The following is a 20,154-nucleotide window of genomic DNA, read 5'->3' as shown; positions in this document are numbered from 1 at the left end:
GAGTTTTCTGTGAATTTATTATTGATTCATGCTTGTGATATTTACCTTCAGCATGCACATCTATTGTTCTCCATAGTTAGATTTAAGGCAAATAATTTTGATCATTATATCTAACTATTCAACATTTTTGCTTCCACCATGCAACTTCCCCAACCTTGTTATTTATATCTTGTTCTCAAATAGTTTGCAATTACTGTATGTGAGGTTATGCCCTTAGTTGGCTGAAGAATTCATTAGGTGCAATGATATAAGACTGTAGTATAACAATGTGTTGCAAATCAAATCACCCTTAACATTACATACAACCAACACATAGAAATCACAGCAATCCAGAATGCATACAATAAACACATTCTAATCATGGAAATGCTGCCAGTACTAACATGAAACAGGCCGTTGCATATAACGCCTTTTTTTCGGAAAGGCATTTGTTGGTGGACGAATCCACTGGTGCAACATAAACCGGTGAAGCCTTGGGAGAAGGTGTCTTTGGTGGAGGTGGTGGTGGCGGCGGCGGTGGCAGAGGTACGTAAAATCTCATCGGAAGCAACACTTTATCCACTTGATACACAGCTAGCTGGTTGTCGTCAAAGATTGTGTTGGACACACTTGTGTTTGTTTCTCCCGTTGTAATATTCACTAGACTTCCTATTGCAGTCACGTTCATCGCCAGCAGTTCCGTGCTTCCCCCGGCTTGTGTGCGCAGAGGATTGCTGGCTGTCTGGAACTGCGACGGAGATATATGGCTAGTCAGGACATGAAACTGCACCAGCTCCGTTTTCTGCTCATCGGTGAAGGAGTTCAGCGTGCCCGTTTTAAGGTTGGAGAAGGCACTATCCGTCGGGGCGAAAACTGTGAGGCCATTACTTGAATCAATAAGTTGTGAGTCAAGGTTATCTGCAACCTTAGTGCTCTGCAGAAGTTTGATGAACACACCGAACCTTCCATCCTTTTTGAGGATGGAGATCACACTGTCCGGCCCAGTCGGCGCAGGGCTAGCTGCCACAGTAGTCGGCGCGCTTGGCACGGACAATGCAGGGGCTGCTGCGAGGGGCTGTGCAGCAGCAGTAAGGGTGCAGCAAAAGAGGAAGAGGAAGAGGAAGGGAACTGGGAATGGGATGAGTAGCTGAATCATCTTGTTGCTTCGACTTTAACGAGGTTTGCGAGGAAGGCGAAGATGGGTGATGGCAAATACTCACTTGAAGCTTTGATTTATAGTATTGAAGTATGTGAGGAGAAAAGAAGCAGTGGCTTGAAATGGTAGGAGTGTGGTGAGTTAGGTGACAGGAACAGCAGCTCAAGGGTGGAAGAAGATGAGTTTTGACAAACTACACACAGCTAAAACATTGCTTTGCATGGAAGATAAAACAACCAAGGCTGGTGAGTTTCTCTATATCTCTTCTTGATTGACATTGGGGACTGACCATGCAGCTAATATTTTTCTCCAGAAAAAAAAGAAAAAGAAAAATGAAACCTGCATTTATTATTCTCAGCCTTCTGTTAAATTTAATACTCCTACTATATATCCTGTTCCTTTTTTAGAGGTGTTTATGTTGGGTCATGGGTGAGCTTAGATATGTAAAAATAATATAGGCTAATGGTTGATTGAACAATTTTGAGTACCATCCAAAGCAAACAATCCCTTAATGATTATCTGTAATACTTGATAATGAATCAATGATATGTATTTGGAGATTAAGCATGTGATGTGCCATTTATATTGGGAGGATCTGGAGTTGAAATCAATGGAGATGACAAAATTTCATGGTTAGTAGATGGAATCAATTAGCAGTAATTAATGAGGCTAAATAAAAGTTCTCTTAATTTCACACCTTATTTATCTGTACTATCAGTCTTTGTCAATTGTCATTGCATAATCATTGTAATAATTAGATACAATCATCCACCACATTCCATTTCTTTTTCATGTTAATTGCAACTTGATTAAATAATTGTATCATTCATGATAGATTAGCTAATTACCATCAAGGTAATTGCGTAACTGGATAATCAAGGATAACTCTGCTTAATCCTTTGAAAATATTGGTGACCCATTGCCTTCTTGTACATGCACTAGGGTTGTTAGATTTGGAATTACCCTCGGATATTGATGCATCTAATAACACTATTCAGTCAAATATTGTAATTTCGTTGGTATATGTAATTAAATTATTTATTGAAATTTGTAATTATATCATTATATTTGTAATCATAAATAGCTTTATTGGAGTAATAATTTTGAATTCGAATCCTAACTTGTTTCACTATGAGACGCTCTCACAAGACAACGCACCATTGAGTTCAATCCACTGAAATCCAACCATGTATATGATCTTGGTGTGGCATCACAATTCTTTTGTAAATAAACCCACGATATTCAATTATCTATATACAACTATATATTGTACTAAATTAATATATTACATTTCAATAGTTGGTGGAAAAATAGTATGTCCTCAAGAAAGAACAACATTGTATAATTTATAGTGTAATGTTTGAATTACTAGAAAATGTGACCCTATTCATGATAAATTATAGTACTACCTTTCAAGATTTTATTTTTATCTAAAACAGTATTTTCTTAATTCTGTTTTATTTTATGTGTACATACACAGTGAAACTCATATTAGAGCGGTAGTTTTTTTTAATATATATATATATATATATATATATATATAGGGTTAGGTTCAATGAAAAAGGCCTAAATGTAAGAAAGAAGAGAGAAGTAATCTCATCCGTTGATCTTATCTAATCTAACGGACATGATTTGTTCACGCCATGTTCAACGGATTTTTTCGTTGAACATTCGTGAGCATATACAATATTTTTGGGGGTTCTGGGTTTCGACCCCCCATATGTTCAACGAAAAAATCCGTTGAACATGGCGTGAACAAATCATGTCCGTTAAATTAGATAAGATCAACGGATGAGATTACTTCTCTCTTCTTTCTTACATTTAGACATTCTTCATTGAACCTTGGCCTATATATATATATATATATATATATATATATATATATATATATATATATATGAAATTGCTCTGCGCTTTTTTATATGTTACGAATTATAATTATAATTAACATTTTATATTCAAATTACAACAAGAAAATTTTATAAGAATATAATTTCATATATATATATATATATATATATATATTCTTATAAAATTTTCTTGTTGTAATTTGAATATAAAATGTTAATTATAATTATAATTCGTAACATATAAAAGTAATAAATGTGTTGTGGGATGGACTCATCCGCTCATGAATAGTGAAGGATAGTAAATTTAGGAAATAAAAAAGGTTATAATTGTCCAAAAAATAGAGTAGAAGTTTATTTCATGAACAAATATTTAAGAGCAAGTAGAAATTTTTAAGAGAAAAGTTCCCGGGCCGGTGCAGCGTGAAAGAAGGAGAACTTATTGGTATCAAAGAAGCTTTGTCTTGGTTGAAAGACTTGGGGTATGCTCAAGGGTGGTTGGAATCTGACTGTTTGGAAGCATGCGCTGTGTTCCAGTCCAAGGAGAAAAATAATGCGGAGTTTGGTGTTATAGCTCAACACTGCCGTGATTTGTTAGCTTTGCTTCCGGGTTTTTGTGTTCGACATATCAAGAGAGAGTTTAACGCTATCGCCCATGACTTAGCGAAAGCGGCGCGAGATATTTCTTCACTTCATGTTTGGAATGAACCTTCGGAGTTTGTGGTGGGTCATTTCCATTTACTATGTTTATGTGATCAATAATCTTCGCCTTCTTAAAAAAAAAAAATAGAAATTTATTTTGGGGGGTATGTTGTTTTGTCACATATGCATGCAGAATACACAGACACGACCGAACTTTAGCTTATCAAGCTTGACGATAATGATAATGATAATGATAATGATAATGATCATGATCTTTATATAAAATAATTAAACAATATCAAAAAAGATAAAATGAGTAACCCTAAATTCAATTCTAAATTTACGCCACTTTTTCCTTCTTTTCTAGTTTCTTCTACTTGAGAAGAAGAAGCGCCGCTGTGTCTTGGTCTTCTTCCTTCATCTCATCAACTCTATTTCTTCTTCTTCTTCCTGCGAATATCTTACCCTTACGCGCCGCTGACTGCCGCCATATTGTTCATTTGCCCATAGTCGTCGTGATCCCGACATTAATAAGTCACCTTGCTACCCTTAACTCTCCCTTTCGGCTCTTTTACCAGCACCGCTCGTCGTCTATAGCCGCCTTTGCGCGCTTCTACCTCGCATCGCCGCTGCCTAAATTCACCAATCCACCGGGCACCAACAATATCTCAAAATCAGGCCGTTTTCTCCCTAATTTGGACGGTTTCGGTTTTTTTGAAAGCGAGGTGAGATTTTCAGAATAGAGTATAAGGTTTTGATTTTTTTGTTTCTATGTCTCTCGTCTGATTGGAGTTTTCAATGGAGTAGATGTTTTTATTGTTTAAACACATAAAGATTCAAACAAATAAAACCCCTAATAATATCTTGACTTCATCAGCGCCACTTCTTCACTTTAGATTATAGAGCCTCTTCCTTTTTCTCTTTTCTTCTTCTTAGTAATATGAGAAGAGCAACTATGATTATTGTTTGAATGCAAATTTGTATCATATTTATAGAGCAACAAAACGTAGTCATCGCTAGGCATGCTAGTTCTCCAAGAATAATTCTCAGTTATCAAAGAGATTAACCAACAGATTTTCAAGCTTTACATGTTACTCATTGGACAAATAGTTGTACTTTATTGGCGGGAAATCTCTGAAAAGACCTAACCTCAGTATTTTAATTAGGTCAGAATGTGGCGGCACTCCCACCAGCAATCTCGAAGACTCTCCAGCAGCGGAGGAGGGCCATGGTTGATGCTTCCACCGGCGCGGTCAGGGAATTCGGCAGCGTACAAGTTATACTCCCCCGTGAAGGGAGAAGTAGTGAGCTTCAACATCAACGGCAACGAAGAGGCAGTAGAGGTAATGCAGGACCCCGCAACTAGGTTGGTGGGGTCGTCGCACGGCTGGCTAGCTCTGTTCAACAGCCACCGCAAGGCCTTTTTCCTCTCGAATCCCCTCTCCGGCCGCCGCATAGATCTTCCGCCCCCGCCGTCCGACTTTATCACTACTCCTTTCAAGGTGATCGTCTCGTCCTCTCCCGACGACGACGACTGCCGCGCCTTGATGATGTATCGCTCTGATACACATTCCTATGTCTGCCGTCCCGGCCGCAGCGCGTGGACTCCCTTGGGCAGATTTCCTTACGAAGATTTCGTCTACTCCCCCGCACGGAAACGATTTCTGTGCGTGCTGGCAGAACAATTTATGTATGATTCCGACGACGGGGAGTTGGAGCCGTGGGACTTGGAGTGCTGGAATGTTGTACAAGAAAGCATCGAGTGGAAGGCCAAGTCGTTGGATTCTGAGTTTCTTCATAAACAAATGAGAGAGGTTAGTTTCCACTTCGAGCGGTACATGAGATACCTGGTGGCCGACGACCGCCGCCACCGCATCTACGTCGTCACGCGCTATTTCAACTGGTACAAAAAATGTGAGAGAACAGTTGGATTTCATGTGCATAGAATCGGCAAGGGAGACATGGAGGGGAGCTTGGATGGGCTAGTGATGTTTGTCGGAGTCAACGAGTCGTTTGCGGTGGCGGCGTCGGAGTTCCCGGAGTTGCAGCCAGACTCCATTTACTACACACATAACAGCTTCAACTTGCCGGATGATGTGTATGGCGGCCACGATCTTGGCATTTTTGATTATCGTAACAAGACTTGGTCTCCTTGCTATTATCCCTGCGACCCTTCAAGTTTCAAAAAGATTCATCCACCACCTATATGGTATACTCCCACCCCCATCCCCACCACTATATATATATGATGGTGTTTTGAGTATCGATTCTAGTACTATGATGTTTTCTAGCTAGTATTTTAATTTTTTATCTTCACTTCGCGGATTCATAATATATATGATGACTGGCACATGTATGGTACTAGTAGATTCTTGGAGTACTCCATTTCTTATGTCTTGATTGCATCACAAGAGTTTGTAACAGCTTTATCTTTTGGGAAATTCATCTGTGGAATCACTATCAGGTTCAGAATACTCAAAATTGGCCTAGGTATGAATAAGATGGCTGCTTGTTCACCGATTAACCGGTCCAATTATCACTTTGGCTGTTAATCGGGCCGGTTCCGATAAATCGGTTCGATTTTAATCGAACCGGACCGATTACCAGTCCTAGTTGAGGCTGAGAGGAGTAAGAATTATATGAAATATTTCATTAGTATCCATATTTTTAGGATTGTGATTACTTTTCTTGTTTGGCAAGAAAACATTATGATAGGCGGGCTCTTGCTTTGAAAAGACCTAATTAGCGCAGTCTTTTATTAACATATATATAAAGAATAGTACTATAAATTGCACAAACATAACATAACATCTGTAAATTAGGTCAAAATGTGGGGGTCAATATTGCGGCGCGTGATTTCGCACTCCCACCAGCAATCTCGAAGACTCTCCGGAGGGCCGTGGTTGATGCTTCCACCGGCGCGGTCAGGGAATACGGCGGCGTACAATTTATACTCTCCCGTGAAGGGACAAGTAGTGAGCTTCAACATCAACGGCAATGATGAGACAGTAGAGGTTATGCAGGACCCCGCAACTAGGCTGGTGGGTTCGTCGCACGGCTGGCTAGCTCTGTTCAACCCCCGCCGCAGGGTCTTTTTCCTGTCGAATCCCCTCTCCGGTTGCCGTATAGATCTTCCGCACCCGCCCACCGACTTTATCGTTCCTCCTCTCAAGGTGATCGTCTCGTCGTCCTCTCCCGACGACGACGACTGCCGTGCCTTGATGATGTTTGACTCTGATGCATATTCCTATGTTTGCCGTCCCGGCCGCAGCGCATGGACTCTCTTCGGCAAATTTGCTTACGAAGATTTCGTCTACTCCGCCGCACGGAAACGATTTCTGTGCGTGCTGCAAGATCAATTTATGCACGATTCCGACGACGAGGAGTTGGAGCCGTGGGACTTGGAGTGCTGGAATGTTGTACAAGAGCCAGAACCAACGATCGATTGGAAGGTTGAGACGTTGGATTCTGATTTTCTTCATAAGCAAATGAGAGAGGTTAGTTTCCGCTTCAAGCGGTACATGAGATACCTGGTAGCCGACGCCTACGTCGTCACGCGCTATTTCAACTGGTACAAAAAATATGAGAAAACGGTTGGATTTGATGTGCATAGAATCGGCAAGGGCGTAGCGTCGCGTTACATGGAGGGCAGCTTGGATGGGCTGGTGATGTTTGTCGGAGTCAACGAGTCGTTTGCGGTGGCGGCGTCGGAGTTCCCGGAGTTGCAGCCGGATTCCATTTACTACACACACAACAGCTTCTACGACGATGGTGATGTGTATGGCGGTCACGATCTTGGCATTTTTGATTATCGTAACAAGACTTGGTCTCCTTGCTATTATCCCTGCGACCCTTCAAGTTTCAAAAAGATTCATCCACCACCTATATGGTATACTCCCAACGCACCACTATATAATTAATTTTCCTCAATTTTTCTTTATCTGTGTATCGCGCGATTCTAGTACTATGATGTTTTCTAGCTAGTATTTTAATTTTTTATCTTCAGTTCGCGGATTCATTATTTTCTCATGTTTAACTTATTGCACTCTCATTATTAATTTCTTTACGACGTTAGTTTGTTTAAATTTCTCGGCTGAATTTCTTTTTCTTTTTGTTTGTGGGATTGAGTTCGGTGCCTAAAATGATGAAATTTTATTCTTTATCTTTTGGCATATGTGAAGCTTTAGTTTGGCCAACTGAACTCATCTTTGATTCGATTCTGAATAGATGAGTTTGAGGCCGCCGATCCTTCATTGTCCCTGTTTGCTTATCAGTGATTGTGTGTGATGGTTGATGGTTGCTATATTATGAAAACTAAGTGATGCATTCTTCATGTTGCTGGACTTTCATTCACATTCATACTACAAGAAAAATGCTTCTTCCTCTGTCCCATTAAAGTTGGCCACATTTTCTTTTTAGTTGGTTTTCTATGCGGTAACTCCATAGGATGCGACCGGGTCGACCCTGACCCGTGTTGGAAATTTAGTGAAATATCCTTACCCTTGTTTTGATGATACAAAAATTAATAAGGTTTTCCTTATAATCTTTGATGATACAAAAATTAATAAGGTTTTCCTTCTAATAGATTAGAACTGTTCGAACTCAAGTGTTAGAATTCTTTTTCTTTTCTAGTTCAGCTAGTGTTCTGAAGACTGAATACTGAAGATGCCGACTGATGTAACGATTACTGATATTTAACTGAACAGTTCAAGAATCAGTTATGACTGTGTAAACACAATTTTTTTGTATTTCAATTTATAAAATACAAAACGCGTTATAAAGATAATTTGATAGAATTTGATGGGGTTTTGCGGGTTCCGGTCTCTAATCAATCCTCTTATTCTTCTCTTCCATTTTGTTCTCGAACAATCTCGAAGGTTCTTGGAACCTTTGATTTGATGACGATAAATCTAAAGGGCTTCAAGCCATGATTTTGAATTGCATGTCGAATTTGATTTAATTTGGAGAAGAATAGATATATTATTTAGGACTAATTTAGAGATTCTCCTAATTTTTAATCTTAGATTTGATTCTACTAATTTAGAGATTCTCCTAAAATAATGCTAGATTTGTTTACACATTTATTTTATTTTTCATTTTTTATTTTTTATTTTACGAATTTTATTTGTTCACTAATTTAGATATTCCCTTGAAAATAGGATTAGATTTGTTTACATTTATATATTTTCCATTTTTTAAAAAAAAACCCGAAGATAATTAGGAAAAAAAACTAAAATACAAGAAATAGGTGGTTAGGGGATTCGAACCTGAGATGGCAATAATATGTGATTAATACTTTGCCACTTTGTCCGGTAGTGGCAACCACATTAGTGAAGGATTAGAAATAAAAATAAAATGAATCATATGTCGGGACATCGATCGAAAAAATGCGATATAATATAATATAGTACTATAATATAGTATTGAAGTCGAAATAATTAAACTTAATGTTCATCAAGTTTAATTACATAATTGAATTAAATTAGTGAATGTGAAAACAAAAATAAAGCATACTCAATCCTACATATATAGAGATTTTGGTCGTAATCTATATAACATATATTTGAAAACAATAAATTGTAATATAGTATTAAATGCGATATAATAATAAGAAATGATTAAACTCAATGAAATAAAGTTGAATTAATGAATTGAAATAAATTAGTGAAGTTGAAAAATTAATATTGAAAAATGAATCATACGATGTTATTTTGCTCGGAGAACCATATAACATGTACTTGAAGAGAATGTATTATAATATAGAATAAACGCGATATAATAATAGAAAAATGAACTACTATAGCGTTAATAATGAAGTCGAATAACTATACTCAATGAACTAAGGTTGAATTAATTAATTGAATTAAAATAGTGAATTTGTTAAAATATATGAATCATATGATGGGACATCGATCGAAAAACTAAAATAACATATACTTTACTTAACACAATATAATAATAAGAAAATGAAGTACTATAGTGTCAGTAATGAGAAAAAATAAAATAAAATGAATCATACGCATGGATTTTGCTCGTAAAACTATATTATATATACTTTATTAAAAACGATATAACAATAAAAGAATGAATGAAATAATATAATGTGGGTAATGAGAAAAAACAAAATAAAATGAATTGTACGCATGTGATATTGCTTGTAAAACTATATAACATATACTTTATTTGAATATATTGTAATCTTGTATTGTAATTGATGTGATAATAACAAAATGAACCAGGATTGTGTGAGTAACGAAGTCGAATTAATTATACTCATGAATGAAATACAGTTTAATTGATTAGTTGAAATTTAATTACTGAATTAAAAAAAAAAAGATGAATCATATGATGTGATTTTGCTCGAAAAAGTATATAACATATACTTTATTAAAAACGATGTAAAAATAAGAGAATGAAATAATATAGTGTGAGTAATGAGAAAAAATAAAATAAAATGAATCGTAAGCATGAGATTTTGCTTGTAAAACTATATAACATATAGTTTATTAAAAGCGATACAATAATAAGAAAATGAACTAATATAGTTTGAAGTTGAAAAAATTAGCTCTAGAAACATGTAAGAACCTCCATATACCAAAGGATCAAAAGACCTATCTCAAAGAGAAGTAAACCGCACTAACACAACTGTGACAATCAGGTACGTTGATATGATCTCTTAGTTCGTGTGGAGTATGATGATTGATAAGTAAATATACATTACTTAAGGAGTAATCTGCAATGTTCAGCTGGAGAAGGACTGAAACAGAAAATCTTAAAGAATGGAGCTCAAATGCAGTTAGTTATAACCGTTTCCTGCTGCATGCATTGCTACTTCTCTTGTTTCTACGGTTTCAGATGATCTTCAACGGCTAATATTACTTCTTAGTTGTAGCAGTATTTTCATTGTATATACCACACAATTCAAGTCTATCTCTGTGAGTGAGAAAAGAAACTGCAACAAAAGAAAGAGAGAGAAGAGAGAGTGCAGTGCCTTAGTTGAAGTAGGCTTAAATTCTGCCATTTCTTGTTCTTGAGGTGTGATAGTAAAGTGTTGATTAGTGAAGTTGAGAGCTCTGCCGTGGATGTGGATCAAATTGATCGAACCACGTAAATCGTGTCTTTTTTAATTTGTTCTTTGCATTCTTTAGTTTTCTGAGAAACAGTTGGAGAGAAGATTTTGAAGAGGAGTGATACAAAATGAAAAATTAAACCCATAATTAAGTAGATAACAAAAAAAAGACCCCCAAAAAAACAGCAAAAAAACTACATGACTCCCGTGGAAAAGAAACTACATGGGCAAGAATTTGAAGCAAACTCTTTCTTCCATCAGCGGCAAAATGAGATGGAAGAATATCAGCAGCCTTCTTGTAACATGACACAAAGACATATATATAAAATAAATATATATACATATAGATATAAGCAAACAGAACTATTTCTTAAGTTTCTACTTCTTAGAGCGTCGTACTTATTGTTTCATGCAACCTACCAGGTAAAGGTAAAGTGTAAAACCAACTCTTTTCTCAGTTCTCTCTTCGTATCAAGACTTGATGCTGATGCTCAACGCCTTTGATTAGACAAAAGGGGCCGAGATGCTTCACCTGCAATAGCAAAAATCAATAACATGCAAATCAGACTTTACTCTCAGGCTTTCTGCAGAGAATAGCGTGAAGATCCCGCTCTTGCCGCGCGGAGAGGGCACAGCCTTTCAATTCCCGACGGCGATCAACGCGACTACAAATTTCTTCAGAATTTTAATTTCATGTCTGAGAAAGACACTGTTGGAGAGATGAATGATTAAAGTTTGGTGTGGCTATCAAACCGTGTGGAATTAGGGTTGAGGAATAAATAGAATTCTAATGCAATAAGTATTCTTTATAGATTTGAGTGACAAATAAATGTATATCAAAATGGAATAAATAGAATTCTAATGAGTATTCTTTATAGATTTGGGTGACAAATAAATGTATATCAAAGTAAATTTATATTTTATAAATATATAATATAAAATACTAATAGGGGTAAAATAGGCAATCCATAAGTTGTCCAGTGAACAAGGCTCTTTTTCTATTATATATATATATATATATATAGGGGCGCGCTCCAGTGAGACCCCCTATTTTTCGTGTAACATGAGTACAATGAATAAGACATATAATACTAATGAACAAAACGTATATCTAATGAACAAGATGTATATACTGATGAAAAATAAAATTTAAAAAATTCGTAATGAATAAGATATATATACTGATGAACAGGGCCGTATATACTGATGAACAATGCAGTATATACTGATGAATAACAAAATTTAAAATATTCTGCTCCCTCCAGGATTCGAATCCTGCGAAAAAAAATCACCCTCCAGATACAATCTCAGCCATAGGATTGATAAAATAAACGCACCAGATCGTGCCCTAGATCTCACTAAAATTAGAGGGTCTCACTAAAATAAACCACCCTTATTTTAAGAATTACGAACCAGCAAAAATGCATGAATTTTATGTATAACACGCATGAATAAACTGTATAAAGGCATGAATTGCGAAAAATAATTTTTTTCTACCTTTGGGATTCGAACTCAGGACCATGAATTTATCCAACAAGGTGATGAATCAACCGTAGATCTTGATGATCTAAGGGCTGAAAATGATTCCTAATTTATATTTTAAGAAGCATTCTTATTTTAGCCTTCCCCTATATATATATATATATATATAGTAATAGAAGTATAGATATAAAAGATCCAAACGCATTTCCATGATATACAGCCCATCATATTTTAGTGATCTTCATTTTTTTATCCCATATTTTCTAGAGTGCAAAAAATTGTCACACCAATCCTTCCTCGTAATAATATTACAAAACCAAATTATCCACGGAATGAAAACATATGCACCCAAATTGTTTAATAAGATTGATGAGAAAATGGTGTCAAAGTTAGCAAAAAAAGGGGGATTTTAGTGAGCATTTTACATAGAATTCTGCGCTCTTACAATAAAGTAAATAAAAGTGATTACACTCCCACCTGCTTTTTCAATTAGAAAACAAAATAGTCATTCAGCTGCTTCTTCAGTGATAGAAACAACCAATTTCTCAAAAAGATAAAAACTAAAAGAATTAAGACACCACCAATCACTTTGTGAAGAATCTATTATCTACAACTGCAAATGCAAAACGACACAACAACCAACACAAAATGTTGAGCAACCCAACCTAAAGTAACAGCAACAACTTGATTATGCATCATTTAGATTTTAGATCACCAAATACATATCAAAGGACTAAAATAGATCTTCCAAATTTAGACCATGGAACTTCAATCATGCCCAGCAACACGAGAAACGTCGTAAGATGACCATATATAAAGCACAGAACAATGTGGAATCGAAAGCAAGGAGAGCTCACCTTAATCGCGCCCCTTATTGCACATATAGCATAATAAAGGCATAATTTGCATTAGATTTCCAGAAAATAGCACAGCATTAAGTTATTGGAGAAGACTAGATAAGAAACTTGTTTACAGGAAATAACTACGATCACTTATGGTTTATAGCTACTCTTGACATAAACTAACTAAGAATTAGGATGAAAAGAAAGTTATTGGGGTAGTTTGTAGAAGAACAAAGTGTAATGCTTCGTGAACAACAAGCCATACATTATATACCTTCTGAAAATCATTCTTGATAGAAATGAATATATGTATAACATCCATTTGCCTAAGTGATGAGACAGCAATCTTATAAGTAGAGTCTAAATAATTGTAGGGCATGACGAGGCTGGGAAGAGAGAAAGAAGACGAAGCAAAACAAACAAACAAGGAGCGAAGAAAGAAGGTAAAAAAGGATTTAAGATCAAACAAAAACTTTACAGAACCAGCGGCAGCATCACCTATTTTTCTTTTTTCTTTTAGTTATTCATCGGCTCCATTGTTGACTTTGATCTCTAAAAGGCGCTCCACTGGCTGTCTACATATCGGACACCTGTTTGTTTGGAACCTCAGAACTTTTGCACACTCGCTGCACATACACTGCACGATCAAGAATGTACGTTATTTACAAACAATTAAGAGGAATCTTGATATATTAATCTGAGTCACAAATTTCTGAATATGCTTAATCAGAGAATTAGTGTACCATGTGACGACAAGGGAGGACAGTAGTGTCTCGAGGTTCAGAGAGGCATATAACGCATTCTTTTCCAGGATCGTTCTCATCGAATTCGCCCTCGACAGAATTTCCAATTCCATAGATCTCTTGTAACTCATACCTCATGCCGTTCACCCACAATATCTGCTTCACCACTCTTAGATGATATTCACCTTTATCCTTCTCAAACACCGCCTGAGTTATCTGGGAGTTTGAAGACCCGTTGTCAGAATTTCCATTTTGACCCTCTGTCGATGCCTCTGCTTTGACTGCCAATGGATAAATGTCCATGTCCCCGTCTTTCAACAATTCTCCCTCCTCAAACATTGAAAGGTCTATCCCAGTTCCAGAGGGTTGCTTAAATTTCTGGCCTAGACCTTGTTCAAAATCCACCTTGATCGGCGGATGCAAGCTTTCTTTGATTGGAGTCAAGCAACAATCTTCACCCTCCTTCGCAAAAAAAATTATTGTAATGCTGCATACAAGAAGCTATCTGAATTCAGATTAATCGATAAAACATCAAGCTAATCTTCATGCCTGTGTGACTCGTTATCCACATAGTAGTATTGAAATATTCATCATCTGCACATTCTAAATGAACCTGGGAGAATAAAATGATACTATCTCGCTAAATGCATTAGAATGAAATTCCAATCAGGCACCATATGCTCGAAAATGATACAACGACAACGAGCTTCTAAAGTTTGCAAACAGGACAGGAAATTCCAGCCCTGCAGATATAACTCTGAAATTCACATGAGCCCACTTTCCACAACTTCCCAAATTTCTACAAGCACATGTGTCTAATATTTGTGAAAACTTCATATTAAATCACGAACTACACCCCATTTTGCAATTTCGACACCACTTTGAAAGTTGGCAACTAAATATTTGATTTTTTTTGTGTGTGTGTGTGTTTTTGCAGTTGGAACTCAAACACTATTTCCGGCGACCACATACTGGGGTATAGTTCGAGATTCAATATTAAAGACACAAACTTTAGATGAATTCAACACAATTCATCGCTCCTTCAACTACTTAATTCAACTATCATCTTGAGACTGAGTTAGGGCATCAACTCAAAAACTATTTAACACGCCACTTAGAATAGAATTACTCAAACTCAAAATCTCAGAAACTACTACACAAGATTTAACTCATTCCAATCATTTCAACATGATGCATCGATCATCAAAAAAATCCACACACACAAAATCACAAGAAAAAAATAAGAAAGAAAAAAGAAATCATTTTTATACCTTCCCGCCACAGTGGCGTCATACGTGAACGAAACAAGATATTTCCCGGGATTTTCCTCATCGGCTTCGATCCTCAGCGTCTCCTTCTTCAAATTCACGTCGTTCCGAATCGTCACCGCCTTCTGGTGCTCCACATAGGGCGGCGCCGCCGCCTGCATCATGGGCCCGTAGGGGTACCGACCGTTAACCCAATTGGCGTGCGCCGCCGGATGGTGGTGGTGATCATACGGCGCCGGGAGGGGCATGGGCATCGCAGCCGGTGGCGGCGGCGGGTAGTAGCCTGGGTACTGGTAATACGGCGGCGGCGCGTTGGGGTTGGGGTTGGGGTACTGCGACGACGGGGGGTAGGGCGTCGCCGCCGCGAACACGTAGCGGTTGGCGGTGATCTCCGGCTGCGGAGCCTGCGGCGGCGGCGGCGGCGGGTGGCTCCGGCGGGTGGAGTTCCTTCTCCGGCCGTGCACGCCGGTGCTGCTTATGTTACCCATGTTTTTCCGGTGAGGGATTTGCGGCTGGGGTTTTTCTCGATTACGGCGAGGAACGAGAGAAACCCAATTGAGGAAATTCGGATTGAATTGGAAGGGAAGGGAGAAAGGTGATACATACAAGGGACAATGTATGTATAGGTGGTGGGGAAAAAGAAAAAGGGGCAGTGGAAGTGGAATCTAATGATGGAGATGAGAATTGGGGGTTGGGTGGGGTTGGGGGTGGTGGCGATTGCGGTGGCGTGAAGCTCCACCACCTCCGCCCTCAAATAGGTGGCATGTGAATCATGCCATTTTCTTACATAAAACGCTACTATCAGTTTATTTCCATCTTCAATAATAATTTTATTAAGAGATAATTATATGACCAATGTGTGTTACAAAAAAATAGACGCCGAGTAATTATTTATTTTTATTTGTACTGGAAATTCGATAAATTTGAATTTTATAGCTCAGTCAGATTATATTCTGATTATTTAAAGACTATATATGATTATTGTTCAAATATATATAATGATTTAAAAACTATAAGAATATTTATAAATTATTTTAGCATAATCAAAATACGCGATCCTTCGATTATGAGCAGTTACGACTTACGACATCAAGTTATTATGAGTTCCTTAATATGGAAAAATATCTTTAAATACAACATATTTTTTCCCTTTTTTTGCAACATACATCATTAATTATCTTAGCATAATGAAACTAGTTTTTTACTTCAAAAAACTTATGGGTTCCTTCACATGCTGATCATCAAGAATTTTGGTCGACCTAAATATAACTATTTTAAGTAAGAACGCATTAATACAAAATAAAACAAAAGGCTATCTTGTACGTACAATTTTTAAAAAAATAATTATTGCTACTATTGTACAGATAATGGGTGATAATTATCAAATTTAACATGATTTTGATTTGACGTACATTAGCTTCCACAGCGGGGCCATTCGCTCCCCTTCCCTGTTGCTAGAGCAGTAAACGAGTTGAGCCGAATATTGACAGACTTCAGCTCGATTTGTTTAACTATTTAGATGTACGAGTTTGACTTGTCACTAACTTATCGATAATGTCGAATTCAAGATTGAACTCGAGTTCGACATGTTATACTATCGTATATATGATATTCAAACTCGAATTCGTTAAAAATTTAGAAAAAAAATTAATATTAATAATAGGTTACTCGATCTCAAGCTCGACTCGTTTGAAACTCATGCACCAACTCGATTGAAGGTTTGTGAACAGACTTTTAAAGATATTTGCAAACAATCGAATCTGAACGTGTTCAAGAGCTCAAACGAGTCAAGTGTTGACAAGCTTGAGCTCGAAATCAGGTTCAAATCCGACTCGTTTAATATTAAATCGAGCTCCAAATGAGCTTTTTTCGAGTGAAATATCGAATAGCTTGCGAATAATTCTATTCATTTGCAATCCCTATCCGTTGCCGCGCCGACCAGCTTGATGTTGGGCTCTTATCCTCGCACTCGGGCCGAAGACTGATATTTGAGACAGTTGCTATGCATGTGCCATATTAAAAAAAAATCAAAATTTAATTAATTTGATCGAGTACATTTGGATTCAATTTGATCCGATTCAATCATAATTAAATTCTTATAATTTTTTATTTTATTTAAATTAAAAAGTAATGTTGAATTTTAAAATTTAATGTAGAGAAATTTCTCTTAAGTGGATACCTCTCTCTTTAGAGCCACCAGCTCTCTAAAATTCTAAATGATCTATCTCAGTAATGTAATCATTTGGCATCCTTCAGTCACAATTTTCAAAAATCTCTATACTATCTAATTATTATGGTTATGCTACAAAATCAAGCTATATTTTACTGGAAAAAAATATTGGACGACATGTCACATGCTACACATTTTTATATCTTCTCGTTTCATATACTCTATCCCTTTCATTTTTCTTCTCTGATTTCTTTTTATCTCGTCACACGAATTAAGACAAATTAATTATTCATTATTTGTTTTTTTTTTAGGAATAATTTTTCATTATTTGTTGTATGATCTACATGGTTTAAACTATTTTTATGTTATATTTGGAACTCATTAGTTTCTCCTTCATTTATTTGAATACATAAATTAAAATTTCTGATTAGATGTTAATTTGTGTCATTTTGAAAATTGAGACAAGAAGAATGGGACAACGAAAAGAAAAAACGAAGCAAGAATAATGGAACGAAGAAACTATTATGTATATATATAAAATGAAGATGATTATACGTGTTCGTGAATTGTTTTAACGAGGCTCGACTCTTAGCTGGCGTTTTTGTGCTTTCAAGGGTTTTCTTAGTTTTTTTTTTCTTTTCGTATTTACGTGTCCGTGAATTGAAATATAAAATATACTAAAAATCGTTAAAAGTATTTGATACTAATTTAATATACACTTTCATAACAATTTCCGATATATATTAAAAATTAAAAAGTGGTTTGGTGGGGGCTTAACCTAATCTTCATGTGTGTCCGTCATTGAGTGGGGAATTATAAATTATATTCAAGTCATTCACTTTTACAATTTTCCAATGCCAAATTCTTGGTCATGATCCAATTGAAATTAGAATGAATTAGAATTACGTATATAAAATACTAATTTAATTAGATATATTTCGGAGAATAATCCAATCACAAATGAAATGGTCAAAATTCGAACCAATCTCATTCACAAACTCCGACAATATATAACTTGCAAACTAATTAATATTTATTGTTGGTGGGAATCATTTGTGCAATCAAGCATAATTGTAGAAAGGACTAATGGGATAAGCATCAAAATTCAACACTTGCAAAAGATTAGTATCTTTCATAAAAAAGAAGAGCCCATTTCATTAGCAAGAAAGAATATGGTTAGACGGAATTTTAGAAAGAGAACAATTTTATACATGGTGGGAGCGAACATCATTATCTTCTTGAAATAAAACACCCACGAAAAAATAATTACAAAGTCACAATTTATGTAACTTACAAGATGCATAGCTTAAAATGAAAGCTTATTAATTTGGAAATGCCTAGGGATAGCCAGAAACTTAGTATGTCTAAAATAAAACTCATTCTTAATTTATTTCATGCTCTAATCCTTTCATGAATGCACCTTCTTCTTTATGTCAAAAGTGAGGTCCAACTAAAAGAAAATTAAAAACATAATAATTAAAATAATATTTTTTCCTAGTTCCTATTCTCATCCAAACATTTTTATATGATTTTTTCTAAGACCAACGTTTCACAATTAATTTTATATACAAGTAAAATATACAATAATATATATATATATATATGTGTGTGTGTGTGAATTTAATCAAATAAAAATCCCTCTTAACGTACAAACTATAAATATAATACACTTAATTTATAAAATAATTGCACTTGACCTATATATAAAGTATATGCACTTTAGTAGTCTTGGGTTCGAATCTAAATAGACCATAACTATATAGAACAATTTATTATCATAAAAATACAATTATTTTATATATTAAGTACAATAACTTTATAAGTTAAATGCAATATTCTTAAATTTTTACTCTAAATAAATTTATACTATAACTACTACTCAACTCATATAATATACTCCATCTGTCCACAAAAAATAGTCAATTTTTGTCATTTTGAGATGTTTACAAAAATTAGTCTATTTTCATTTTTAAAAACTTCACATCACATGGTGGGCCATTTTCTTAATTCACAGTACAATTACTTATCATTATTTACACTACTTTTTAAATGAAACTTTTTCTCCACTCACAACACGTATTGTCTCTTTATATGACTATTTTTTGTGGACATAGAAAATATATGATAAAAAATACTAATGACTTAAAATATTTTCAAATATGGAGCAAGTAGATGGTGGGGGCCCTTCCGCTCGAAGTCGCCCAAAAGGACAGGAGCATTAAGCCCAAGCTTTAACCCACTAGCAATGGCTATCCTTTCTTCGCTAAATTCCACTAACTTTAATCATCCCTCAATGATGCTCATTCATTAATCTTCTTCAATTAATTGAGGATATTATAATATTCTATAACTTTTTTTAACAATTTATTCAATTGATGTGAAATTAATAAATTAATACTTATACTACCAATTTTGTTAGCAATTAGTGTTTGTTTGGTTCATATAGAGGAATGAAAATAAAATGAAATTAAATAAAGGAGAGGAATAGTACTTTTATTGAATATTTGGTTCAACAATGAAAATGAATCACTAATAAAGGATTTCCTTTATTTTGAGGGGTATTAGATTCAGTAATTGGATTACCCTCAAGTAAGGGTAATGATTAACTTATTACCAAAATCAAACAACAAGTAATAAATTCATAAATTATATATATAGAATATGTATGAATTGGATGTGAAATATATAGATTCAAAAATTAATTTTTTTTATTCTCTATGAAATTCAAATTTAAAATTATGAATTTATTATTCTAATTCATCGTAAAACTTATTAATCCATTCATGTATAAATTTAATGGAACAAATTGGTGGGGTTGGTCCACGTTTCAATGCTCTTATACATCAGTCTCGTTCGAGTCCATTGGTCAATGCATTCTTTTAGGGTGGATTTACTTTTGCAAGCTTAAAAGTATATTTATATTGTGTCCAACATAAATAAATGGTGAACTATTGTT

General features: G+C 35.5%; 4 protein-coding genes across 4 annotated transcripts; 2 read left to right on the top strand and 2 right to left on the bottom strand.

Moving 5' to 3' along the window:
- Positions 1–198: 198 nt before the first annotated feature.
- Positions 199–1,694, bottom strand: LOC131020559 (fasciclin-like arabinogalactan protein 12). The gene has a single exon (XM_057949459.1). It carries the CDS (start codon positions 1,133–1,135, stop codon positions 359–361), a length of 777 nt encoding a protein of 258 aa, XP_057805442.1. The 5' UTR covers positions 1,136–1,694; the 3' UTR covers positions 199–358.
- Positions 1,695–3,968: 2,274 nt separating this feature from the next.
- On the top strand, positions 3,969–6,125 carry LOC131020556 (uncharacterized). Its single transcript, XM_057949453.1, has 2 exons — positions 3,969–4,349; positions 4,791–6,125. The coding sequence occupies exon 2, from the start codon at positions 4,797–4,799 to the stop codon at positions 5,871–5,873; it is 1,077 nt and encodes a 358-aa protein (XP_057805436.1). The 5' UTR covers positions 3,969–4,349; positions 4,791–4,796; the 3' UTR covers positions 5,874–6,125.
- Positions 6,126–6,452: 327 nt separating this feature from the next.
- Positions 6,453–7,674, top strand: LOC131020555 (uncharacterized). The gene has a single exon (XM_057949452.1). The coding sequence runs from the start codon at positions 6,453–6,455 to the stop codon at positions 7,542–7,544; it is 1,092 nt and encodes a 363-aa protein (XP_057805435.1). The 3' UTR covers positions 7,545–7,674.
- Positions 7,675–13,265: 5,591 nt separating this feature from the next.
- LOC131020554 (probable E3 ubiquitin-protein ligase LOG2) lies at positions 13,266–15,947 on the bottom strand. Its single transcript, XM_057949451.1, has 3 exons — positions 15,032–15,947; positions 13,761–14,247; positions 13,266–13,654 (listed from the first exon to the last, which is right to left on the bottom strand). The coding sequence occupies exons 1-3, from the start codon at positions 15,514–15,516 to the stop codon at positions 13,538–13,540; spliced, it is 1,089 nt and encodes a 362-aa protein (XP_057805434.1). The 5' UTR covers positions 15,517–15,947; the 3' UTR covers positions 13,266–13,537.
- Positions 15,948–20,154: the final 4,207 nt, after the last annotated feature.

Source organism: Salvia miltiorrhiza, chromosome 4, assembly GCF_028751815.1.
Source record: "Salvia miltiorrhiza cultivar Shanhuang (shh) chromosome 4, IMPLAD_Smil_shh, whole genome shotgun sequence".
NCBI lineage: Eukaryota > Viridiplantae > Streptophyta > Magnoliopsida > Lamiales > Lamiaceae > Salvia > Salvia miltiorrhiza.
This window is presented reverse-complemented; position numbering and strand designations above follow the sequence as displayed.